This window comes from Botryllus schlosseri, chromosome 16 (genome assembly GCF_051294905.1).
Source record: "Botryllus schlosseri isolate E-star chromosome 16, Bs_hap1, whole genome shotgun sequence".
In the NCBI taxonomy this organism is placed as follows: domain Eukaryota; kingdom Metazoa; phylum Chordata; class Ascidiacea; order Stolidobranchia; family Styelidae; genus Botryllus; species Botryllus schlosseri.
In genome coordinates, this window is record NC_137251.1 from 11005504 (window position 1) to 11033235 (window position 27732).

General features: G+C 40.8%; 1 protein-coding gene across 2 annotated transcripts; it reads left to right on the top strand.

The window, feature by feature from the left end:
* The first annotated feature begins 303 nt into the window (after positions 1-303).
* Positions 304-27580, top strand: LOC145458422 (sodium/nucleoside cotransporter 2-like). 2 transcript variants are annotated; one of them, XM_080336785.1, is made up of 14 exons: positions 304-1417; positions 2133-2224; positions 2289-2478; positions 3566-3710; positions 8798-8989; positions 18699-18840; positions 20158-20303; positions 20814-20944; positions 21563-21731; positions 24005-24073; positions 24438-24654; positions 25073-25171; positions 26445-26553; positions 27304-27580. In XM_080336785.1, the coding sequence occupies exons 1-14, from the start codon at positions 1254-1256 to the stop codon at positions 27392-27394; spliced, it is 1956 nt and encodes a 651-aa protein (XP_080192911.1). In that variant the 5' UTR covers positions 304-1253; the 3' UTR covers positions 27395-27580. The 2 variants fall into 2 exon arrangements, with proteins under 2 accessions (XP_080192911.1, XP_080192912.1); XM_080336786.1 differs by lacking the exons at positions 20814-20944; positions 21563-21731.
* Positions 27581-27732: the final 152 nt, after the last annotated feature.

The window sequence follows — 27732 nt, forward strand, 5'->3', positions numbered from 1 at the left end:
GGGTTAGGTTAGGTTAGGGTTATGATTAGGGTCCATGTTGGGGTTAAGGTTTCCCAAGATTAGGGTTGGGGGGATGGATATTAGGGTTGGTTAGGGTTAGAGTCAAGGTATCCCAAGATTAGGGTTGGGGGTGATGAGTAATGAGTATTAGGGTTGGGGGGTATTAGGGTTGGTTAGGGTTAGGGTTAAGGTGTTAAGGTATCCCAAGATTAGGGTTAGAGTTAGGGTTAGGATTAGGCTTTGCGTTAAGGTTACGGTATCCCAAGATTAGGGTTGGGGTGATGGGTATCAAAGTTGAGAGGGGGGTATTAAGGTTGGAGGAGTGGAGATATATCATTTTCGGACTGGTATAAATCCATGATTTTGACGCTAGTTAACTACACACTAAGAAATGACAAATTCTCAAGTGTCGCATGCTCAAGTGTCGCATGCTCAAGTGTCGCATGCCCAAGTGTCGCATGCTCAAGTGTCTCATGCTCAAGTGTCGCATGCTCAAGTGTCGCATGCTCAAGTGTCGCATGCTCAAGTGTCGCATGCTCAAGTGTCGCATGCTCAAGTGTCGCATGCTCAAGTGTCGCATGCTCAAGTGTCGCATGTGCAAGTGTCGCATGCGCAAGTGTCGCATGCGCAAGTGTCACCATGCTCATTTGTCACCATGCTAGCATGTCACCATGCTAATATATCACCATGCACAAGTGTCAACATGCTGAAGTGTCCCAATGGTTATGTGCCCCCATGCTCACTTGGTACCATGCCCATGTGTAACCATGTTGATTAGTCCCCATGCTAATGTGTAACCGTGCTCAAGTGTCGCATGCTAATATGTTTCCATGCCCATGTGTCCCCTTGCTCATGTTTCACCATGCTGATATGTCCCCATGCGCATGTGTCCCCATGCTCATGTGTCCCTATGCGCATATGTTACCATGCTAATGTGTCCTCATGCTATAGCGTCGCATGCTAAACTGTCGTTTTTCATTGTGTCGCATGCTCATATGTCGGGCAACCGAAAATTATTTGTGGGCACCAATGAGCTCTATAATCTATCCTGACCCTCAACCAGCTGTTTGTTTAATATACGTTCGTAAATTATGGCTGCTGATGCTGGACGCTTCGGTCATTTAGCTTTAAGACAATATCAGACACTAAAAAATTTCAATACGTAGGCCGATACAATATACATAAGTGGGAGAATAACTAGTCTCGTTTTCAGCTACCTATATTAACCTGTGTTTGGATTTCCACGTTGGCAGATGAATAATCGCACTAAAGGAGAAAATCTAGAGTCCGAAGAACGCGATTTGGACTCCAAGTCCCCTTCTTCAAGTGATGATAAGGCCGAGGTTCATGAATTTAATAAGTCCAGCAAATTGGAAGTCGGTGATGACCTGAAGATACCTGAGAACGAACTAGCAAGGTATATTAAACTGACTCCAGGTTAAATAATATTCTCAGCCACTTCGTATCTATGACTCAACTGCGATTTCAGAACGACTTACACCTATTTATTCACATTGTAGCGTCTGCAATTTAGAGCCAAGAACCCAGAAGTCCCAGATAAATGAATGATCATAACTAGGGCAAGTTTTTGCAACTTTTGCAACTTTTTTTTACAGCTTCCGGCAGCTTACTAAATACTCGTAAGATATGTAGAATGCTGTTTCAAGCTGTTTGAAGGAATCTTATAGCGCAACTTTTTGCAACTTTTGTCCATTTTTTCCATGCAACTTTTTTCAACATTTTGCAACTTTCTCGATTTTTCATGAAAGTATTTTCGATTCTGGTGAAATATACGGCCAAATTCGACTGACTGAAACACCGTAAATCAGCACCGAAGTAAGGCTTTTACGGGTATTTCGGGAGCTGAGCCGGAAAATTGACCTTTTTTTTAGTCAATCTGGGAAGTTGACCTTTTTTTTCGCGCAAAATGTGATCAAACTGCAACTTCTGCAACTTTTTTCAAAAATAAATGCAACTTTCCACGGAATTAACTGCAAAAAAAACTTGCCCTAATCATAACTGATACCGGTATAACTTACATATAAAACTGACCTGCTCTTAAGTATGCTTATACCCAATCCATATAAATGTATGATTTCAATTCAATCAAATGATATTGATTTTCCTCACAGCATCATTGTGAAACCATTCACGAAAATCGGGATCTATTGCAAGCGAAATTACGATATCATTGCGAGAATTGTAATGGCTGTGTCAGTAGTTTGTGAGTATTACATATAGAAATTCGTGATTCTAGCGAACATCATACTCTCTTCGCCTTATTGCAGTCTACATAGGATTCATGATCGCTGCACTGATTATCAACTTCAAAAGAGCGGCTTCTCTTCTAGTTATATTCTGCTTGGTGCTGTGCTTTCAAATTTATGCGTTTGTGCGAGGCCGCTGGGCAGACGATATTGAGAAAAGATGGATGCCCCTGCGCAACGCAACAGTGACAAATACTAATTGCTTGAAATGGTGAGTATGGGTGTAAGTGTAATCTTTCTATAATAATCGAAAAATAGAAGATGAATTTTCGAAGATGTTGCAATGATCCGCAATGTTAACAAAGTTTACGAGAACGCGCGATCCTCTGTTTAGAAAGGTTTTGGCAGTGAAGTATTTATACCTAGAACTTCACGCAGTTCTATAATATTTATCGGTTAGAATATCCAACCCGACTAGGCGGAGACCAATTTCCAAAAGAAACCGTAATTTCTCAAATCGCTCTCTATAAAAGTACTACCTTATTCCGACTTCGTCGAACGTGTAGTATCCCCAATCTGCGCACTGAATCATGTCCAGCTGTTCAGTTTTCATTGATACATCAAGACCAAACCCGAGATAGCGTAGTGGTAGAATCCACAGCTGCAACACTAATGGGATGCGGGTTCGAGTCCGACCGGGGTCGACTCCACATAACCTACCTAAGGGTTGGAGGTTTATCTAGGCTCCTCCTCGCCATCTCATCCGTGTAAGCGGTGTCTTATAAAAGCATAGAAGTGCGCCGCGCAACAAGTCGGCAGCTACGGGATAAAATGAAGGAAAATTGGCGGGGTGTAAATGGCCATAGCAGTCGACAAACACTATAAATACCACAAACAACAACAACAACCAAACGCTTATCTGCCTCGGGGTCAATTAAGATCTCGAAGAATAACGCCGTAATTGTGGAGCTAGGAGAACCACGAATTTAACATGTGTGTATACGGTGTATACAATACCAAAACCTACTATATACTAACATATGAGTAATGTGTCTGCCCCTAACTAACCCCAGAAAACCTTAGGGGTACATTGCAGCAGGCGGAAACGGCGGTCAATTTCAGATGTTACATAAGGATTTTACGTTGTATAGCCTATACGCAAGACTCGCATAACAAAGAGATTTAGTGATACGCATAAACAGCACTTGCCTAATACCGACGTTCGACTGACAACGTTCGAGGTATTCATTAATAAATCAAGTTTGAAGCGTGCGGACGTACCTGCCCGCTACAACGAAAACTTGTGAATTATCAGGACTCTGAGGCTGATGCACGAACAATTTTAAACGTTTTACCAGGATCGCAATCGGAATGCTCTTGGTTTTACTGGCTATATTCATCGCGTTAGATGTTTCCAAGCGACCACAACAATTAGTTTCTCTCCTTGGATATGTAGTGTTTATCTTCTTCCTGTGGACATGCGGATCAAAGTACCCTACAAAGGTAAATCATGACATGTGTCTGTATGCGACATACATTCTCAGAAAATCATCATGTTTCATGTAAAAATTTGCTTCTATTTGCTGACTACATCCATGTTTTATTGTCTCATTGTCATGTCATAGTTCTAGTGACTGCGGACTAGCTAGCTATCTTCGGTCTTTCGAATTGCTCAGTGGCAGACTGAGGGCGGAGATAATAAAGTTAGCTGATCCGGAAGAAAGCTAATAGTGTGATTAAATACTGCTAATCGCGACGCATAAAGTTGGAAAAGGTTACGCGCGATGATTAGTCAAGGTGTCCCAAGTTTCAATCAATTGGCGTCATCTGTTGCATCATAATGCGAAAACGGGTTATAGGTTGTCAGTTCTCAATTTGTTAAATGGAACAGCAGTCTGCTGATAACGATACTGCCACTGTAATAGGTAGAATTATCAGTGGCGGCTCGTGACAATATCGGGTGGTGGGGCAAGGGCTGCAAGCGACTTTTTATCAAGATGACGTCACAATGGCGTTTTCCAACGTAAACAAGTAACTTAATGATGGTACGGTAACATGAATTTCCCGGCAACAGTGATTTTAACGTATGTGCCACGAGAGGTCCGCTGGTGAGCTGTGACTTGAAGTGTGGTAACTGCGTAAACGGCGTACGGAACATTCAACACGGTTCATGTTCGCATTAGACCTGACTAATTATCTGCAGAAATGGAAATGACTATAACTCGAGAGATAGCGTAAGCCTAATTGGAAAGGTCAATGAATTCGGACAGATACGCAATTGTTATCTCATAGATTGGGCCTGTCCTATTGAATCCAAAACATCATTGTAAAGGACTAAGAATAGCAGCCTCGGAAATTTGGTCTCTGTACAGCATAAGAGATTTTGGCCTTGAAACTGGAGACTGTAACACGACACATACGTTTTTATTACTGTCTTATAGGTCTGCTGCGAAATCGCCTTTGAAAAATATATTACCGAATAAATACGTGGATGAAAGCCTTAAACTTGGTACACTGTTACATGACATTATCGAGAAGTGGCCTCATGGCCCTTTTCGGTATGGTACACTGTCAAAATTAATGCGAACAGACCAACACCGAATTTTGCGTAAAATTTACTGAGGAATAGGCTGATCAAGTGACGAGGGGTTGTACGCAAATGGCTTGAAGGCCACAATTTCACGGTGAAATTGACATTGGAGAATATACGATCAAAGTAAATATTTGAATGCAAACTGAGAATGATATCATCATCTCACTTAACGTTACCGCAGATACACCGGCTTTTGCGTGAAATCCGCAATGTGTTGTAGGCTAAAGTGTCAGATCGGAGCACATCTTTACCATACTCGACCTTGATAACGAAATTACTGCCCTAATCATTGAGTGTCAACCTTGAGACTTGGCACAGCGTTCGATACTAAAATCAAGACATACCGTGCAAAAGCTTATGACGGATCTAGGTAAGGAGCATCGTTAAAATCAATAGAGACCAATACCGGCTTTGCGTATAATCTGTTAGCGATAAATGACGAGTCAGCTCTCACTCGAATTAGGAAACGAAATTACCACTAACACAGTTCAGTGACAAACTTAAAACTTGGTACAGCGTTCGATACTAACTTACCGTGCCAAATGTCATAACAGATCTCAGTATTGAACACCGTCAAAACCAATGGATACCAATACCGGCTTTTGAGTAAAATCTGTTTGCGATACATGACGGATCAGCACACACTCAACTTCGGAAACGGAATTACTACCCTAAACTTTAAGTAGAAACCCTGAAACTTGGGGCAGTGTTAAATACCACCATCACGACATGACAAAACAAGTTTCAAGAGTTTTCATGGTGTGAAACCCCATTAAAATCGACCTATACCAACAAAGGTCGACTAAACGCATATGACGGTAACAGAGTTCAGCTATAGATACGATTGTTACATCACACCTTAAGGGCACAGAGCTATCGTGCCCCGGTTGCTCGGTAATTTTATGAATAGGAGAGAGTAAATCACCGTTTCTTTATTATGCGCGGTTTTGAGAGAATAGACAGTGAAAGCTTGTTATGAGCGCTACCGGGGCAAGCCCCGGCTAGGCATTCGCAAAGCGAAAACACAGAAGAGAATTTGATTTTCGCATAGACTTCGCTATATATGGTCATTTACAAGCGAAAGGACAATAAGTATACGATTTTCGCTGTGATTTCGGTTTATATAGATAGGTGTGCGTCTATAAATGGTAAAGAATTGTTATTGAACAGAATTTTAGGTGGGGCAATGCCCCAGTTGCCCTATAGGACGAGCCGCCACTGAGAATTATTATCATCATCGCGAAATGAAAGTACAGTACAGCTAAGAAACGGATTATAGAATATTGATATCGCTCTACAGGGTACATAATTCGTTGATTGATGATTTAGTTGAGCCGATATTTTTATATTTCCTATACCATATTCCTTAGCAAAACATGTTTCTGGCATTTATTTGCCGCAAATGTCGTTTAAAATGTCATTTTAAGCTGCCCACAGCATGTTTTTCAAACTCCTCTATTGAAATTCCTATTAACAGTGACGTCACATTGATCCACGATTCAATTCATAATAGTTGGTTGTTACCAGCAATCATCTTCTCAGTCTCAGTTAGTCAATATTGGCTACAGCAAGCAAGCTCAAATTCTTTTTCGTTTTGTTCTGATTGCGGATCTGATTGTGGATCTATAGTAAGTATAATCTCATCATTAATGTCAACATCACAAATGCAATCTGTCTGCTGTCTGTGATCTGTCTGCCGATTTTGATATATCTGTGATCTGTATAACAGTTTGTGACAAGTTAAACATAAAATATAGATAGAAGTAAGGTTTATATGCCTATTAACTTTACTTTGGCATGAAGATTGGGGACATGATAAAAACTGGGCACTTCATGTAATCTGCGAAACATGCGGATGAAATATGGACGGATTTCTAAAGGGAGATTTAATGTCATTTGTTATTAAAGAAGCTGAAGCGAAATTCGAAACCTTATAGAAGACTGTTATTTCCGTATGGGTGTCATTCCAAGGTTCAGAATAACTAAAAAATGACTTGATATTGCATATCCTTCTATGCCATCTACTCTTAAGCACCTGTTCCGTATTGCAGTAAGTTTTCACTGCCAAAACTACCAGGCAAAAAAAGCTCCAGAAGACTCGACAGGGCTTAAAGATACATAAAATGACTCCGATGACGGAGATATATAGATATAAATCTAAAACCACACATTCGTAACCAACACGAACTTGATGATTTAGTTGGGAATCACTCAATTAAATGCGAAAATTCTCACTCCAAGGTTAAAACTAGGGAACGATGTCTTTCGTCGAGAAAAGGGCATGAACGATTTTCACGGTATTCCGTAATACCAGCAGATTTCTCAGTTTGTAGACCCAAATCACGCAAACAAAACCACTTCGGAAAATTTTTGATGTGTTTCCATCCTTTTATAATCTATGGTGGCTACTATTTGCGCATATTCCTTCGTCTTGTCAGTGGATTTGTACGTCCAATAAGGAATTATGCGTATTATTACAGGGCAATTTTCATTAAAACGAGAAATCACAAAAAGGGACATTTCTCAAAGACTAGGGACACTTCAAAAGAAATTTTTGTATTTTAGTGATTGGTTTGGAATAGCAAAACACAATACATAAAAATTTTTACTCAAGTAAAATTTTGCAAGATTTTGGAACATGGTGTTATTTTTGGTCCATAATAAGAGAAGATTTCTCATTTCACAGACGCAAGTCACGCAAACAAAACCACTTCTGACGAGTTTTAAAGTACTGATTTGTTACTTGATGCTATATTTGTTCATATTAACCTTTCATGAGCGTTTTCTTACCTCCAATAAATAATTATTGTGATTAATACGGAGCAATTATGAGTAAAATCAAAAATTAGAGAAATTGACATTTCTTCGAAATTTGGGACACTTCAGGAAAATTTTTGGTATTTTTGTAATTAGATTGGAATGCTAAAACACAAGACATAAAAAATTTTTAGTAAACTAAAACTTTTGCAAAATTTTGTTACATGGTGTATTATCAGAAATATTTGCGCGTACGAATGGTACGCAGTGTACGCAGTTTTTTTAGATAACTATAGTTATCTATAGTTTGTTCCGGTTTGTTAAATCATGAGATTAAACTAACTTTATGCGCTGCAATCAAGCGGTTTCCTTAATCCTGGGTTGATAAATCCTGGCGATCGCGATAATCGACTGCATTGATAATACAACTTTATTATGTTTTGCAATTTGCGCGACGGTCAACTGACAAACTTCCTGACAGCGTATCCAGTGGTTGCCAAACTTTTAAACCTGGCGGCACTCTCCAAAAGGAGAAATTAGTTCGAATACCCTGCATGAGTGCAAAATTTAGGAAGCTGATGGCGAAAAAATGACCTTTTTCTAGTCAAAACCTTGCCAAACCATATATTCTATGTTGGAGTTGGCGTTCTACCGCCATTGATCGTGGAGGCCCATGTTCGATTCTCGTCTGTAGGACGTTCTGAAGCGTCCAAGGTTTATCTGGGCTCCTCCTCCCCTACGTCACTGTTCTCTTAGCTTCTTTAGAAAAGTCCAAGGGAAGGGCCGATAAAGGACAAATTCAAGGAAGAGACTGAAAAGAGCGAGGAATCTTTAAAAACAATATAAATATAGAACATCTGTCACATTGGGTATTAAGATGAGGTGGATGCCAGATACTTGGTCACTTCGGCATCTTCCTAATTGTTCATTATAGCGCATTGTGTATTCACATTGTAAATTGTGCGTCTTGGATGGATAACGGAATCATCGACCGTACCGATTATGCCATGAGACGCTTGTCAGAAGCTGAGTTATTTAATACAGAATGGACGCACGAAAGGATGTACTAAATTATATGAATAGCTAGCTGACTGTGGTGCTGCAAGGTTTAACGATAAGGTTGTGGAATGTGATTGACTCTCGCCGATGAAGAGAAGAATAACATCGTCTGCGATTTACAATATTACGTTACAGGCAGCAGGTGCACAAGATTTTATCACTGTATTATTCATTTGTATAGGTCCGCTGGCGACCGGTGTTTTGGGGATTCGGTATTCAATTCGGTCTAGCAGCTCTTATTCTTCGCGTGGAGGTCGTTTTCGAAATATTTAACTGGCTTGGAAATTTGGCTCAAACATTTCTCGGCTATGCTACGAAAGGTAGCGTTTTCGTATTCGGGGATCTGTACTACCAGCATTTTGTCGCATTCAAGGTAACGTGAGTGTCTTATAACACATTTCGTTTAGTATGTGTGGCATATTTACACACCTGCAACAAATGCTCGAAATATTTTTGACACGTGGTCGGCAACCCGACAACGAGTCTCTTAAACATCCGCCTTGAATTTATATTCTTCTTCTTCTATACTTTTCATGATTTTCGCCAAACTTATTTATAGTATTCGTAAAAAAGTGGGTATTATACGATGCTGGCTGATGCGAAAGCGTGATATGGTCGAGTTTGTATAGCTCGCCGGACGAAGATGCGTCAACAATATTTTTCAGAAATGGCATTTGTTTAAATCATGTTTGAACATAGATTGCTATTGATATTTGTGCCAACGCGCTGTACGGTGGTAAGGTATCAACACCATCAATCCCGCGTAACGTCGTCGTCGAACTTTTACAGGCCGCTACCTGTTCCGTTGAGTTTAGCTTTAACGATGTTATGTTTAGACAAATAGACGGCGTAGCGATGGGTAGGGTAGTCCCCTGGGACCTATTTTGGCTAACATTTTCGTAGGATATTATGAGGGCGAGCTTCTCTCCCAGCGTGAGTCCGCCAAACCACTGTTGTACTGCCGATATGCAGATGATACTTTTGTCATATTCAGGAATGAGTCGGAGTGTGATTAATTTCTCATTCGCTTAAACTCGCTTCACCCGGCCTTGCAACTCACAATTGAAAAAGAACGCAATAACTCATTATCATTTCTGGACGTTTTAGTCGAAAAGCACAAAACCAACAAATTGGAAACGTCTGTCTTCATGAAACCGACATTCACATGCCAATACCTTCGTTGGAATTTATTTAGTCCTAGACGCATAAAAATTAACCTCATAGGCACCCTCGTGCACAGAGCGTTGATGATATGTTCGGGTAACAAACTGAGTTTAGAACTTGACAACATCCGCAAAATCTTACGTGATAACGGTTACCCTGAACACGTCATCACTCATCAACCGCGGCATAGCGAGGAAATTAACGCATTTCAACGCAGAAAAATTAACAGAGCCCACCGAACGGACAACCAAAGTTGTTTATATCCGTCTACCTTGGATTGTTCCCATTTCCACCCGCTTTGAAAAACAATTGATTTCTGCGGTCAGTAAGTGTTACGACACAGTCAAAACCAATGTGATTTTTACGACTAACTGCTCCCTTCAACACGCAAAGACGTGCTTCCTGCACTTCAATAAAGTAATGTGTGTAGTGTAGTGTAGTGTAGTGATTGTGGCTACGTGGAAAGAACGTCAAAGCGTTTGCAGGAACGCATAAACCAGCATGTCCCCAGATTTATCAGAACACGTGCATCACGCTCAGTGAAAAGCTAACCCTTAACTCATCTACTCAAGCTTGACGCTGAGCGATCAAAGGCCATTAATTCTGCAATCGGCAAACATCTGTCGGATAATCCAATCAGTGCCAATAATTATCGGGAAGGTAGATTTCGCGTCATCATGAGGGGTTGTTAACACTTCCATTTGTGTGCCTTGAGTAGACTTTTATCAAAATACGCCAACCGAAACTCGGTCAACAGAAGAAGTTCGTGTATCACCTAAAAATAGTACATTGAACGCTCTCTCATTCGAAATTTCATGCTGGTGACGTCGTATTTTGTGATACGATTATTGATATACAATAAGGAAAGGACAAGGACGTAGTTTATTTTTGTCCTTGATGTTTTTTGCGGCATATACACCGACTCATGATACACATACACACGATCTGTGCACTGCATATGCATACCATGAGTGCATGCTGTACATATGCCGCTGGACAAGGAAGTGCAGATATACCCTTTACGGCTTTCTAAGTCATGCACCACCCCTCCATACTATCCCAGTAATGCATGAGCGCCAAGCAGGGGAGTCATGGATACCAGTGTTACTAATCAGGTCTTTAGTCTGACCCGACCGTCGAACCCACGACCTACCGATCAAGAAGCCGGACGCTTCACCATTACGCTATCTCGTCGGTAATGTTCTTTCCAATTCTCTACTAGCTGCTGACGATTACCCCTGACGAGTGTCAGCCGAAAATGTTCGGGTTCATTTCAATATGAATATGATATTATTTCAATATTCAATATGAATTCAATTGTATATTGAAGTTCTGTACCTCCAAGAAGCTATTCTAGGTCTGTGGGACAAGGGATCAAATGCCAAATTTGAATGCGATGGGTTGCGTGGGGATGGTGTGAACCTTTGAAAGGTTCAGGTTCGTGTGAACGCGAACCTTTTTGAAAGGTTCTGTGTGAACGCGAACGTGAACCTCATGACGTCACGTGACGTCATATTACTAGTTCCGCGAGATAGCGCAGTGGTATAATCCGCGGCTGCAACACCAATGGGTGCGGGTTCGAGTCCGACCGAGGTCGACTTCAGAATTCCGATACCTAAGTGTTGGAGGTTTACCTAGGCTCCTCCTCGCCACCTTATCCGCGTAAGCGGTGTCTTATAAAAAGCCTAGAGGTGGGCCGTGCTATAAGTCGGCAGTTACGGAAAATAATGAAGAATATCGGCCTGGTGTAAATGACTATAGTAGTCGTCAAACACCATGAATACCAGAAAACAAACAAATTAGTTCCAACCCTACATTTCACTGAAGTGATAGCCTATATTAATATACACGATATACCTACCGAAGACTCGGGTCACATAATGCCACAATGCTGAAGCACATATTGACGTTGTAAAAATCGCCAAATCTATCAACTGGGGCAATCAAATGGTATAATAATTAATCCCATAAAATCAATATCTTCTGTCACTTTGCCAACAATTTCGACGAGGACTAGCAAGGGAATATAAGCTTTCACCTTAACGGTCTAGGCCAGTGGGGGGCACGAGAAATTGACAAAGTCTGTGTGAATTCTGACTAAACATGTGTTTCACAACCATTCTGAGAATACGATTGTTGAAGATTCAAGAAAGCTCGCCAAATTCAAACTCCAGTAGTCGCGCTCAACGGAGTATAGGCTGATTTCAACTTGATTTCAGCAAATTTTTGATATTCTTTGAAGATTTAGAGCAATTCCCACGTTTAAGTCATTCATTACTTCATAATAATTGGCCCACCCGAAGATGCATTATCATTTTTAACTTGCCTAAATTTTCGAAAGCACTCGCTCAATAGACTTTACCGGTGAATCTGATCACATGGGCTGAGAAAGGATGAATATTTCATAGTAATATGTGATACTGCTAGCTACTATTAATTACGGAATTCATTCGTGAATCTGAAAAATTTGCGACCGTGATTAGCAAAAAGGTTGCCTATACCTCTGTATTAGACGATGTGCTCTTTTGGACATGGCGATAAGTGCAAGGGTGTTAGGGGGGCGCAATTTTTTCGACCATCGCCAAGGGAGGCGCATGACCAAAAAGGTTTGAGAACCACTGGTCTAGGCCAAACCGGACAATTCATTCAGCGTCTGATTATTGCTACGTTTATATTGAACAGAGTGTAAAACGGGTTTCTATACTCGCTACCGATATTACCCGATTAACCAGTTATACAGCAATAGCCAACACCCCAATGGCACGGAATTGGTTCTTACGATACAATAAACATATCAAATCAAGATTGACCCCGTTCGCCTGCTAGATTTTTTACATCAGGCAACGATATCAAATTCATTGATTAATTTAATAAGCATCATTCGTTGACTATCTATAGGGGAGATGTGGTACCCATGTGATACCGATATATTCATTTTTCTATACCACCTTCCAGACTAACATACTCGCGATAATTTTTGATGTGAATTATAGGGATTGTATCAGGGTATATAACGGCACATATTTTTTGAATCAATACTATCCTCGAGTTGACTATTTTCAATTCAATTACAATATTGATAGGGTGGAGGACCTATACGGTACCATCGCCAAATCAAGCAAAATAGTTGGAGAAACTAATCACTTAACAACAGAAACACGCCTACATATATAGAGGCTGTGAATCATAGTTACCCGTGGTGTTTTATCGCTATTACGAGGTATTTGAAAGTCAAAATGTCGATTTTCTGGTAATATGTATGTGGCATTAATTTTGTGAGTTTCGGCGGAAATCAAAACGTGATTTTATCCCAACATTTGAGTTGATATAATCTGTTTTATTCTTGTAGGTGGCGACGAAACATTCTTCACTGGCATGCTGTAGCTTAGATTGTGGTACACAACAAAACAAGTTGAAAAATTTGAGTTTTTAGCGTATGTCTCATAGGTCCCATGATTGTGTGCCATTGGACAAACCGGGTGGGACCGAAGATACGTTCGAGCAACAAATTTTAAAAGTTTATAAATATTTTTTGAAAAGGAGGATATCGATGTAAATGTCCGCGATAGTTAGAGCTTGTATCAAAGCGTAGAGACAGCAAAAGATCCGCTATTCTCGACTGAAGATTTGAGGGCAGAGGGCATTGTGCAATTTTTGATCCATTGGTGCCACATCTCCCCTACATGTAGTGTATTTCGTTCTTGTTGTTAGGCTTTTCGAAGTACAGAACTTCAATATTGCAGCTAACAATACGTTCATGTTGCCAAATTTATTCCACTCGAAGCTTTTCGACTGGCTCTCTTCAGGAGCGTACGCCAGTAAATAAGGCTAACCAAGTTCGAAATATAGAAATAATTTTGCCGTTGTGACGTAATAAGGACAAGTACACAGAGTCGCGACCGGCAACAACGCACGGTTACGGTACAACACACACAAAATCAGCTGTAAAACAGCCAAATGACAAAGCAACACTAAAGGAAGATTCCCCGCGTGTAGAGATGGTCCTTCTGGCGACAGAGGATCGGCTTTTGCAGCTATACGATGGTTGATTCAAGGACCTTTAAATGAAGAAGAGAACTGCCACGAGCAACTATGAAAAACTGATTGTTATTGTAATATTTTGCACAATCTGGGTGTTTCAAGAGGTGCTGTCCGAGGCAGAATTACATGCTGTTACTTGGTCATAACCAGGCATAGTAACTATAAGAGACTGTGATGATGAAGAAAACATGTCATCCGTCATCCCCCTTCGAATTCCTAATTTGACGTTGACGAATTCTTTGTTGCAAGCGCTGAGATGTGCGACCCACATACCGACTGTCGCATCAGCACGTATATTGGTAAATTATGTTACTCTGATCAATCGCAGGAAGCACATAGGCGTAAGGATGTGCTTCCTGCGATTGATCAGAGTAACGTAACCTCATTTACTAGAGTTCGCTCCTGAAGAGAGCCAGTTGAAAAGCTTCGAGTGGAATAAATTAGGCAACGTGAACGCATTGTTTGCTGCCATATGTTCTTGATGTTGTGTGATTGCGGGTCAAGCTCACAGCAGAGAGTCACTGAATATTCAAGCAAATTTTTGTAACAAAGCAAGTAAAATTTTTGAGATTGTCAAGGTGCATGCTCGTTTGGTTTTGGTTTTTCTGCTGCCAGCGTCATGCATATAGTGGCTCGTAGTTGAAATGCAGCAATTTCAACCAAAAATGTTATAATGAAGTGAAAATTGGAATATATGAAAAAGGTTCACAGTGCAGAACCTACCAAGGTTCGCTTGGGAACGCGAACCTCTAAATTTCTTAGGTTCACACAGAGAACGCGAACGAGAACCTCACGTTCACACCATCCCTAGTTGCCAACCCAGATCCGCAATATAATCATCCAATACAGCGAATATATTCATCAAGTATAGTGAAATATAGTGTATGCGAGATTTTCAACCGGACAATTAACTATCGGCAATGTGGCGAGATAGCGAAGTGGTATAATCCCAGAGGTGGCCAAAGTAGTCAAGAAAGCTCCTCAAGTAGAAGTAGAAGTAGCGACGAAAAAAATCTACTCAAGTACGAGCAGAAGTACTTCTTCCATAAGCAACCTAAAACTACTCCAAGTAGAAGTAGAATTCACTGACTTTAAATCTACTCAAGTAAGTAAGTAGTTGTGAAAACGATCCTATTTCGTTCACATGGATTGTCAAAAGCTGCAAAATTGAGCTATGGGAAAGGTGCCGAGCTTGATTCATATTGATGCATACCAGGAGGTATCCAATTTTCGACAGCATAAGCAGTTGTCAGCATCATGGTATGAAAATGATTGTATTGATATGGAAACGCGATACTAATCCTCTGTTTTCTGGAACAGCACGTTTTAGAAAATATCGTGGTATGGCGCCCTCCCTCATATTATAAGTCCCATAGTTTAGTCGAAGAGCAATACAGAGAAGTTGTATAGGATACGGTGTAAACACTTTGTGTGATTAGTGAACGTTAATAAAAAAGATGGTGGACCATAAAAATGCCGTATTGTGTAGCTTTATTTCCGGAAATTAAAGGCATTACTACACTTGCTTTTATACTTCAACATGTATGTTATCCAGACAAAAGAACTGATATTACTTAGAACTCTAAGTATATGATACTGGGAATTGAAAGTGAAATATATATACTACTTCTAAAAGCGGAACATGTATTTCATGTCTTTAGTCCAGAAAGTTCAAAGTAGGTATGCTAAAACACCTCTAAAACTAAAAAAAGTCAGAGTCCACTTTTACAGATTAGGACACGCCATGGACATGGACATGGACATGGACAATGGACATGCTAGATTACGATATGATAAGTAAATGCTCTATTGCGAAACATCAGTTTCAAATGTTATGGTGAGCCATATATACTGTGATGAAATATTTCGTAAGGGCGACAATGTGGTGTGAACGGAACCACGCCAATCCGCTACCTATATTATATTCACCGATACTACCGTGAAATTATACTGGTAACTCAGTATCCACTGCGCGCGAAGCCCGACGAAAATTCTGGACTTTTCTCAACTTTTATGAAAACTAACTGTTGATACTCCATGAAAACAGCCCCGAAATTCCTCAGGCTATTTTCCTGATTGGAGGATTGAACTACTTCTACTTGACAAACTGAAAATAGCGAAAAGTAAGTAGGTAGATCACAAAACATTATGAAGTAGAAGTAGCGAAAATCAGACATACTTGAGTAAGTACCAAAAGTAGAGGAAAACTACTTGAGTACTTCGAAAAAGTAGAAGTACTTCGTTACTGACCACCTCTGTATAATCCACAGCTACAACTCCAATGGATTGTGAGTTCGACTCCGACCGAGGTCGACTCCAGAATTCCTATACCTAAGTGTTAAAGGTTTATCTAGGCCGGGGGTTCTCAAATGGTGGGCCACACGAATAATGTGAGGTGGGCCACAGAGCTATTTTCAGAATTGTACAATTAGTGAAAGTTTTGTTATAGTTTCCTTCATCTATTCGAAAATAATTCATATTATCGAATTATATGTAATCTATACATAAAACTTTTCATGCGACTCTGATGAGATGTAGAGACACGCATATACGGATTCACAATACACAAGTCGAAAATGGGAGTGGAAACGGCGGCTTTCGTCCCCCGGCTATAACAACCTTCGGCCAACAGCAACGAAAATAATTTCGATTATATAATATCTGGATGTTTAATGCTGAAGTATAACCCAAAACCATGTATTCCGGCAGTGTCATACGTCTTATGCCCTTGAAAATGGTGTGCAATAAACTCTGACTGAAGTGCATTTGATGAAGATATATGGTAGGCCTACGTCGGCAGGTCGTATTATTGTAACAGAAAAATACCCACAATTGCAATTTATTATCAATTATCGACTTCCTGTGAAAGTATACGTCACCACCGCTACGAATCGTAATGGATTGAGGATTTAGCGTAGCACATAAATTTTGGAGTCGGGCTGAAATGTTCAGCCATGAAGTCATAACACATAATGTAAGAGTAACATGAATTGATTGTATCATTGGATTTAATGTTCTGACATCACAACTGCAATAGGTAGGCCTATACAAGACATACTATGTGCATTGTACAGCTAGCATATACTACAAAATTATTTCTCCACTTCTCTGTAGTATCCCATTCACCAAAGAATTGTTTGAACAATGATTATATTATTCCCCACCATAGTGGAACTAAAACCCCAATCACACATTGGATGCGGGGATTGGTTCATTGGTTTTCGCGACGTGAGTGCGACCTTCGAGGGCCGTGACTGCCACATACCCCTAAACCTCAAATCGGGAGCAGCTCGAAGGTGTCCAAAATTATTTCGTTCGTTGTCTGTTGGAGGAGAGAATTTTCGTCGCGCTTGGCGCGATTTCATGCCGCTACAGGACTGCGTTTAAATATGATTAGTATAGGCTAAAAGAAAAATATGCATGTGCAATGTGGATATTTTAGAGAAATATTGATATCGGCGGCGGCGATTAGGCCTACCAGACATTGAACATGAATCTGACTCTAGGATAAGAGGTGGGCCACAGAAAATTTTTAAACCCGAAAATGGGCCAATGGCCATAAAGAAGGCTGAGAACCCCTGATCTAGGCTTTCCATCGCCACGTGATCCGCGTAAGGTAAGCGGTGTCTTATAAAATAGCCTAGAAGTGGGCCGTGTTACAAGCCGGTAATTACGGAATCAAATATTAAGAATAGTATATAGAATGACCAATGTAGTCGGAGCGCCATGAATTAGGGATGGTGTGAACCTCTGAAAGGTTCAGGTTCGTGTGAACGCGAACCTTTTTGAAAGGTTCTGTGTGAACGCGAACGTGAACCTCATGACATCACGTGACGTCATATTGCTAATTCCAACCCCACATTTCAGTGAAGTGATAGGATATATAAATGTACAGTTGTCCACGATACCTAGCCCTCCTAGCGACGACTCGGGCCACAATGCTGCAGTACAAATTGACGTTTTAAACGTCGCCGAATGTATCAACTGGGGCAATCAAATGATATAATAATCCCATACATCAATATCCTCCGTCCTTCGCCAACAATTTCGACGAGGACTTGCAAGGGAAAATAAGCCTACGCCTTAACAGTTAGGCCTGACAATGTATTCGGCGTCCGAGTATAATTGCTACGCTAATATTGAGCAAAGTGTAAAACGGGTGTAGACCTTTCTGTACTTGCTACCGATATTATCCCTTTAACAAGTTACACAACAGTAGCCAACACCCCAATCGCACGGATTTGGTTTTCATGATACAATAGACATATGAAATTAAGATTGACCCCGTACGCGTGACAGATTTTTTTTGCATCATGCAACGATATCAATGTAATTGATTGGTTGAATAAGCATCATTCGCTTACTACCTACATGTGGTGTATTTAGCTCTTGATGTTGTGTGATTGTGGGTGAGGCTCACAGCAGAGATTCACTAAATATAAACCAACGTAAAGCTGGATATTTCGAGCAATCTTTTGTAACAAAGCAAGTAAAATGTTTGAGATTGCCAAGGTGCATGCTCGTTTAGTGTTGATTTTTTTATGCTGCCAGCGCCATGCATAGAGTGGCCCGCAGTTGAAATGCAATAAGTTTCAACAAAAGATGTTATAATGAAGTGAAAATTGTAATATATGAAAAAAGGTTCACAGTGCAGAACCTACAAAGGTTCTTTTGTGAACGTGAACCTCTAAATTTCCGACGTTCACACACGGAACGCGAACGTGAACCTCACGTTCACACCATCCCTACCATGAATATCAAACAAACAAACTATATCAGCAGCATTTTATAAATATCAACTTTTCTGCAGCGATCGCATAATAGCCGCAAAGTCCATGTCGTGAGTACAGCTAATCACCATTTGCGTGTTTCTGTAGGTTCTTCCAATCATCATATACTTCAGTTCCTTTATCTCGGTTATGTACTATCTGGGTGCGATGCAGTGGCTAATATTTAAAGTGTCTTGGCTCATGCAACTCACTCTCGGAACATCGGGTACGGAATCGATGTGCGCTGCAGGTAGAGAAAATGTTATATAATACTACAAGAATGGGTATGAGTCTGTGACCAAACGCTTACTGCTCCGCCTGGCGTGAAACTTCTCTGTAATGTATTATCCCTTGAAATCGGAAAAGTCAGGCTCCCTGTGGATTCTGCCGCCTAAGTCACTGAGCTGCAGGCTCCCTTGGTTGAACCACTTCGATTTGATTTTGATCGCTATTAACTATACAGCAACTTTTGTACTGTAATTAAGAAAACAGGGACAAGTCTGCAATCGGAGATGTCGGTTGCTAATTCCATCTCATATTTCGAGCGCTCTAGTGGCCTGTGTTGTAGAGGAATCAATTCAATATTATCATCGGTCGGGTATAAATTACATCGATACCAACCACACAACCAGTCACCGCGAACCCTACTTTGAAGCAGCGTTGGGATGAAGTCGCTATACCTTCGAGTCATAAGTCTATTCGAGTCATTGCACATTTTGACTCGAGTCAAGTCAAGTCACAAAGCCATGTCGAATTTTCAAATTTCGATGCATCATTCAAGCCATTGCATCTTGCAAGATGACTGAAGTACTGATTGATTTACTATCAATTGCGAACTGAGTAACGAATATCGAGTGAACTACATACATCCAACGAGGCGTTGTATGGCTCACATATACGTAGAACTACTACGCCACGTCGGATACTGCCCCCCAAATAAATAATAGAATATGAAACCTCAGAAAGTTGAAACAAATTGATATGATGCAATACACAATCCACCAATACATCCACACGATACAATTTGAGTCTCTGCCAATTGTTGACGAGTATTATAAATGAATAAGCTAATATATCAGTCCAATTTAACTTATGCAAGAGGTTCGTTAAGATTAGTACTGAGCAGAAAGATACTGCTATAGAAACAATATTACCAGTATACGACAACGTAAGCTCTGATCACTTCGTTTGCGGTTAATATATTTGTAAATTACCGACAGAAGCTCAGTAAAACCAGGCTACGCATTATGCATTCGTTAAATGACTGGTTGCTCACACCGATCGTATCAGCGCGTCGAGAACATGTACGGTATAGGCTACGTACAGGTACAGCGATTTATTCGACACCAATTACTTGATGACTTGAAATTGACTCGAAAATTTTGCTTCGAGTCACGAGTCAATCGACATTTTTGAGACGCCGAGTCAAGTCAAGTCATTTTTGCAAAGTGACTCAATTCAAGTCAAGTCATCTGAAAAAGTTGACTTGACTCGAGTCAAGTCATGACACTGCTTTGAAGATCCTCGTTCACGCCATTCGAGTATTTACCATTACGTCATTTTCCAGGTAACATATTTATAGGACTGACCGAATCGCCGTTGCTGATTCGGCCATATCTTCAAGACGTTACCACATCAGAACTGTTCGCTATTATGGTAACTGGATTCGGTACTATCGCCGGGAGCGTCTTGGGTGCCTATCTCGGTTTTGGTGTGAGTCTTTTTTATCGCATTTGTGTATAAACGGACCTATTGTCTCAATTGACGACTATAGAAAGAACTGAGGATATGCTGCATTGCATTCACAAATTAATTCTTTGGGCAATCGGGTCTCTGGTTGCGGGACTATTTATGCGATTCTCCACTTGATTCCAAGCTCGTGTAAATATCTCAGACTGTCAAGAAGACATCTGTATCTTGAGACTAAAATCGAGTTGGTAGTATAATAATGCTGGATTGCGGAAGGCCTACATGCAAAACCACGGAAAATACATAGGCCTAAATTATGACAGTGACGCTAACAGATTCTCATCCCGCTCGTTGATCTCATTCAATGGATTATATAACATTATTATGTCACCCTATCTACAGAGAGGTTGGACTATTGTTTGAAATAAAACGTCCCACGGGAATCACATCCTCAACCCATAAAGCGGTATATATGACGTCTCTGTCAATAGCTCAAATTGCCATGCCACCGGGTTGAGACTCAGTCTGATTCAGATCAGAGGTGTTTACGCCATCAGTGCGTGCGTGATGGCGGCACCGTGCGCGCTAGCAGTATCAAAATTAATGTACCCGGAGACGAAATTGTCGAAGTTCAAAACACTTGAAGGACTGGCCCTTGACGAACCGTAAGTTATTCTCACAGCTCCTCAGCAATAAGCATGTAGTTAAGAGTTCAATGTGAATTTTTAGCATTGAATCAAGGTATACTATGTATTTTGTAGCATCATTGCTTTATATTGCTCCCGGTGTGCAGTATTGTAGATGTAGCACGTAACGTTCCTTGCAGTTCCTCGTCTACTCCTCTGGACTGTGTCGGAGGGTATTACCATAGTGTCCTAAAATGGTGTAGACACAAGCAAATCTCACGGCTCACTGCGATTGGTTTACGTCAAACTTTCCATTTGGCTGAAGGCAATTTGATGGTAATTTTTGACCGGCTTGCCGAGCGCAAAAATTGATAAAATTGGTATAAATCGAAAGCTATCGGGGTACCGATTACGATAATATAAATTTCAGTGTGCTTTATTGTGTGTAGCGTTCGTTTGATACCAATTTTATCAACTTTCGAGTTCGGCAAGCCGTTCAAAAACTACCGCCAAGTCGAATCAACGAACAATCGCGACTCGAGTCGAGTCGAGTCATAACTCGAATCATTACAACCGAGACTAGTTGTGCTCTATAGTTTGATGTATGTATATGTAATCATTGATCTAAACGACTAATTAACCGAACTATACTTCAAGAGATCAGAGGAATGTCATCGAGGCAGCATTCTTTGGAGCATCCACGGCAATACCTTTGGTTCTAAATATTGCCTTCAACTTGATTGCTTTCATCTCTCTATTGGCTGCGGCGAATGGATTCCTAGGCTGGTACGGAAGCTTGGTTGATTATGATGAGCTCAGCTTCGAGGTGAGTTTGCTATACGTTGCCTTATCCAGAAAATGTTTGGTTTGGTCAATCAAATATAGTATACATGACGAAGTAATCTACAAGAACGCTGTCACAATGGCTAAATTCAGGGCCTTAACAGCACTTCGTCAGCCCCCCCCCCCCCCAAAAAAAAAAACGTTGGTATTGGGCCCCCCATAGGGTGATAAACCGGACTCATGGGGGGCTTCGCCCCCCAGACCCCCCTTGTCCCCCGGTCTTTGCCGCTACTTGTCATCAATATTGGGTATCCGCTTAGTAGGCCTCCCACTCTCGCCTAGACGCGCGAAGCGCGAAAAATTTCAAGAATTCATGATTGAATCGGTTAGTATCATCGGGGATTGCATATATATTGCTATCAATTTTTATCCCCCATCTGCTGACGTAATCAGATTTACCGGGATATCTGAGTGAGATGTGTTTGAAAAGGTAGGACCCCTCAATAATAATTAAACATCTTCGGGCGTATACCCATTGGCAGGAACGAAACAGCACTTCGTCAGGTCCCCAAAAAACTTGGGTCTTGGGCTCCCATAGGGGGATAAACCGACCCCCCTCCCATCGTGTTGATCGCTTTTTCCACGAAATTAGCCGTGCTGTTTAGTGAGCCAGCGCGAAGCGCGCAAATTTTCCATAATTAATGATAAAATCGGTCAATAAGAGCGGGAATTGCATATATATTGCTATCATTTTCTTGTCCTCTCTGCTCACTTTATCAAATTTACCGGTAGAGCTGAGTGAGGTGTCTCAGAAGGTGACCTCCTGTCTGCTACATCAAAAATAGAATCGGGCAAACGTACACGACTTCAGATTGGTTTTTCTTCACTGGCGTATAATTTTTCCCTGCGGGATGGAATTCGTCTTCTGAGGTTCAGATTGCCAAGACAGGAACATTCGGCGCCAGTCATTTAGGCGCCTAGGCTATGGGCAATTAAATCTATATGTATTTTGTATATATAACGAAGTCTTCGGTCAGCGTAAGGGCAGTCCTTTTCGGCCAAGGTTTTTACGCTGCCGATCTTTCTGGCACACTTCTTGGAGTCGCATGTAATATGTACTAAATCGTTATATGTCTTGGTGCGTAGTGGCGCGGTATTGGCCAACGCCGATATGTCCATTTCTAAACCTCTTGCGTGTTCTTTTCTTGAGGGAAGAGTACCAAAGAATTATGATATTTGGCACCTTGAAATCGCGCATAGCGCGAAAAAATTTTGAAAAGTTGCATAAATTTTCAAAAAATACTTTATAATTTATGTTAATTCACGAAATAATTTTGGGCCCCCTTCGAGCTCGCCCCCCCCCCAATTGGGGGGTTTGGGGTGCGGCAGTTACGGTGCTGGCTAAATTTAATGTTGAATGGTATAGCCTACTCTTTGCGTCTCTGTATGTACGCAGAGTAATCCATACCCTGGATATTGCGGGTAGCTATAGCTACTCGAGGTGTGGATTTTTCGCAATGTATTTGGCGAAATGTTACAAAACGGAGTGTTGATACATGATATTGAGGTCCGTTCCTATTTCGAAACTGGCCTACATCCAATTACACCGAGTCCCCTCAAACCCAAGGTCGGCACTGGACGCACTGGAGTGTTTTGGGGTGTGAGAATGCATATAGTAGGTATAGGGATCTACCTGCCCGCTTACTGACGACCAGTGGCGTAAGGTGAGGTTCATGAGTGGTGAGGATATCGGCCGGGTGTATGACCATTGCAGTCGAAATAGCCTACAACATAAATGCCACAAACAACAAGCAACGCAGGCTATGTAAGTAGCCATTACATACTACAATTTAAGGTAGGTATGAATGGAAAATACAATACAGCTACATCAGTAAGAGAATGTATTTGCTCCGCATTGCGATTGGCCATCGCAGACTCGCAGCTCCACGATTCATACAAATACAACTCTTGCGGTCTCCGAAAGCGATAGCGGGTTTCACTGTGCTGCGATTAATTGTTAGCGAATAGTGAGCAAGGCAATTCGTCTGTGTCTAGCTATCGTTTCTCTGCACTCAAATTATACCTAATAAATTAGAATTTAACAGTCATCGCATTGGCAAATATAAAATACATGAAGTCGCATTCCATATATACAAATAAATGTCACTGTCAGTTATATGATTCCCATCTCTCTTGGTGAAATGCAGTTTCTACCTTCATTCGCAATAGTAATTGGTGCATGGAGACTGGAGAGATGGACGTGTATATCAAATATCGATCTCCGCGCCGGCCTTATTAAGATACTTTATTTTTCAGCATATTTGTTCGTACGCGTTCACGCCAGTAACATACTTGATGGGAATAGAATGGATTGATTGCTTCAAGGTATGAAAATTCGGAAATTCGAGCTCAATCTAGGGATTACCTGAACACCTATGGAATCCGAAAATAAGTCTCTTATCTGGAACTATGCAATTGAATTGATAATATAATGTAAAAATGATATTGAAAAGCATCTTCAAAGCGAACTGTATATAGATAACCATTCAGGTTCTTTGCATATCATCCGTTAGTGGCACTGCGCCCATGAAACCCATTCTACACACTAAGAACTTGTAACAGATGAACCTTTAACTATAGGTATGCCCGTGTATTAATACAATTGTATACCTTCGCTGTTCTGCCGTGTCACAAAAACCTACAATTACTATTTGGAGATAAAAATAACCCTGATACCGGTCGTTTTCAGTGCGCCGAGCTGTTGGGGACCAAGATCTTTTTGAACGAATTCATCGCTTACGAAGAGCTCTCGCGTTTGATAGCGAATAAGCGAAACGGAACCTATGCGAAGCAAGACGACAGCGGTACTGTGAACTGGCTGAACGACAAGTCAGAAGCCATCATTACATATGCTCTATGTAGCTTTGCAAATGTCGGAGCTCTTGGTATTATGCTTGGCGGATTAGGTAAGCAAAATTTCAGATGTGATCATATCACAATAGGACTTTCACTCCGTCCGAATCGAATGAACTTGTAGATTAGGGATGGTGCTGACGTTGGGTTAGCGTTTGGTTGCCTCTCAAATCTTATACATTGATACCTTACGCCTGGAATCTAGTGTTTGGAATTGGCGCTGTGACTTCAAAGATTCGAGTTCTCCTCGAACTTTCTATAAAAGTTCGCTTTCACACAAACCAGAAACGTTCAAACGTTTGAACTGTTTCTGTAGTATAGACGCTTCTGCGTTATCGTGGCTCCGGCAACACATGCGTTTCACCGATACGTGTTATTGTGTCCTCGGTATTTTAGATATGTTGCTCTGAAAAAAACTGTATCTGAGAATGATGGATTTTGAATCAACTATCTTTGTTTTGAAACACACAGGTGCAATGTGTCCGGAAAGGCAAAAAGAGATGGCAAAAATAGTAGTCAGAGCGTTGTTTGCTGGAATATTCGTAAGCATATTGAACGCAAGTATTGCAGGTTAGTTAACATATTTAAAGAACTCCGTATTTGAAGACGTTAGAAAGTCAGGAGTCGGGGACAGAAGAGCTGAAAGACCCACTACACTCGGGCCTACGGGAATTTATCACTTTAGGAGATGTTAAAAAAGAGGTTCCCAAAGTGTAGGGCGCTAGACGATTTATTGCGACGAGCGATTCTTTTCTTGACCTGCTCTTTCACACGCCCTGCCGATTATTATTTCCATTAACTTTTAAGAATACAATCTTTCCTGCATAATCGACTCGGACGAATTGTTGTAATCAGCATATTTATTACTATCCGTTGCAGTACGATAAAACCAGTCCTTGGTACTCTTTCAGAAGTGGAAAGTGTCATTTGAGCCGTGCCTGTATGACGCAATACCCGTCCGTTTAGGGTCATTGCGAATCGAATTCTTGCTTATAATATTGGTAGCCCTTCCTGAAAATTGAAAATTAAAAATCCGCCCAATTTAGAGAATTGAGTCTAACTATATTCACAATTATAAGAAGGTACAGTCCGAAATGCGACTTCGCGTGTGTGCTTCCAGAAAGACCGTCGGCGATGAAACCTTGGCAAAAAAACGCATACTGTTCGAAATCGTGGATATTGATATGTCTAAGCGCCTAATATTCCTTTCCTTACCAACTGGGCCCAGTGGTATACAGAGGGGACCCACGTCCCACAATATCTGCGAATAGTATATTATTATTGGCCGAATTCATTTATTTACTTTGAAAAATTTCCGCGATTCGTGCGGCTAGGACATAATTGCGCGGTGAGTATTCATGACATAAATGTTATCGATTTTGATGCGTGATAAGATAAGTCTTGTTTTCACTATTACTTAATCCGGCTCCTTCTATCGGACCACAAAAAGAAGGTCATCGACATTCAAGTGGCTCGAGCAATTGTTCGTAAATCTCATAAGGCTTTTGGCCAATAAGGTTGGTCACCCTGCTATCTAATTATTTTGACTTAAACTGCATATTTGCTCACTGCCCCATTAAATATCAAGATATACATTCATTGAGCGTTCAAATAAACACTACTGCCATGTTCTCATTGTGACCCTAAAGAACTTGAGCCTTCTACTATGCAAAATATCTATGCTTATAAATAGTTATCATTATAGTAGTAGTTAACATTATCAGCCAGCCCCGTTGAAGTTAAGACTACTATGGCCGTGTTTTTCGACATGTGACGTGATTTGATAGTCGATTCGTTCGTCACACTTCAAACAGCATAAACATGCCGAATAGAATGTTTTCAGGCTTCTTCTATCTTCCGGAGCCAAACTGCGAACAGATTTACGGATTCGCTTCCTGGAACAGTACTGTTGAAAGTATCAGTCTTTACAGCTGCTGTCAATATACAACCAGGTGAGACTTGGAGTAGTGCGTGGTTATTTATTTTTACAACTCCCATCCTCCTTTTTACCATGACCACCAGCACCCAGGCAACAATATTTTCTTTACGTGGTCCGCTTTCTCGTGATCTATTTTAGTGGCCGTTAGGGTTGCATATAAAACAAAAATCAATTTAAAACAAACATGTTTAAAACGAGGCCATTGTTTAAAACGTTTTTTTTTTTCAAGCCATGACGTCACGAATATTCAATTGTGACGTCATAGAAGATTGACATAGACCCTTGAAGATATAGGGTGAATATAGCTCTTTTGACGAGACGTACCATAGCTGTTAAACCGATTACTTTGAGGGTTCATACCATCCCATATCGTACACGTCGGCTATATCGGGTGGCAATCGCCTGTAGGCTCATACAACATGTTTTTGGAAAGTATTTACACGATTATGGCATAATTATACAACTAAAAACACCATTTTTTATAGAGGCCTTTGTTTAAAACACTTTTTAAAACATGTATTAAACAAAATGTTTTAAACCACTATTTGTTTTAATTGCAACCCTAGTGGCCGTACGCTGCCCATCAAGTGCTAACTCATTGTAATATATATTACAGCTGCTGTGATAGTGTTCTATGAATTTTTACCTGCAATATTTGATCGAGCAAGCTTTTTCCTCTTATGCTGCGTATAGCATCCGGGTCCGGATCCATGGCTATCATCCTTTCGATGCACTATAATTCACGAGGAAATCTGTTTTACAGCATTCTCAATTCCACGCACGCCGAGTACCGCAGGTGTTGCGACTTTGACTGGACTACCACAGCGTATATTCTTCCGTGTGCAAGCCCGTAGCTAATATTACTAATTCCGGACTTGGGGGTGATTATTTCCTGTAATCGTGTACGATCACGATTGCTTCGATACTCACGGCAGTCTGAGATGACTACGATCACACGACTGAAGTAATCAAGAGTGTTCACGAATACTTCTATCTTGTGTCCATGAAATCAGAATCAGAACATGTTCATTATTTGCGGATTTGTGCCACTTTACGAGTGAAACTAAGAAATGGATTTCTTTGGAATATCCTTGGCAGTTTTTCGCTATCGAAACATCTAGGGTTGCATTTAAAACAAACAGTGTTTTAAAATACTTTGTTTCAAACAGTGTTTCAAACAAATGCCTTCTTG

Excerpts from the sequence above, each read along its gene's own strand:
- LOC145458422 (XM_080336785.1), top strand. The coding sequence starts at position 1,254 with ATGAATAATCGCACTAAAGGAGAAAATCTAGAGTCCGAAGAACGCGAT. Across the intron at positions 1,418-2,132 it reads CCTGAGAACGAACTAGCAAG|CATCATTGTGAAACCATTCA; the intron begins GTATATTAAACT and ends TTTTCCTCACAG. Across the intron at positions 3,711-8,797 it reads GATCAAAGTACCCTACAAAG|GTCCGCTGGCGACCGGTGTT; the intron begins GTAAATCATGAC and ends TCATTTGTATAG.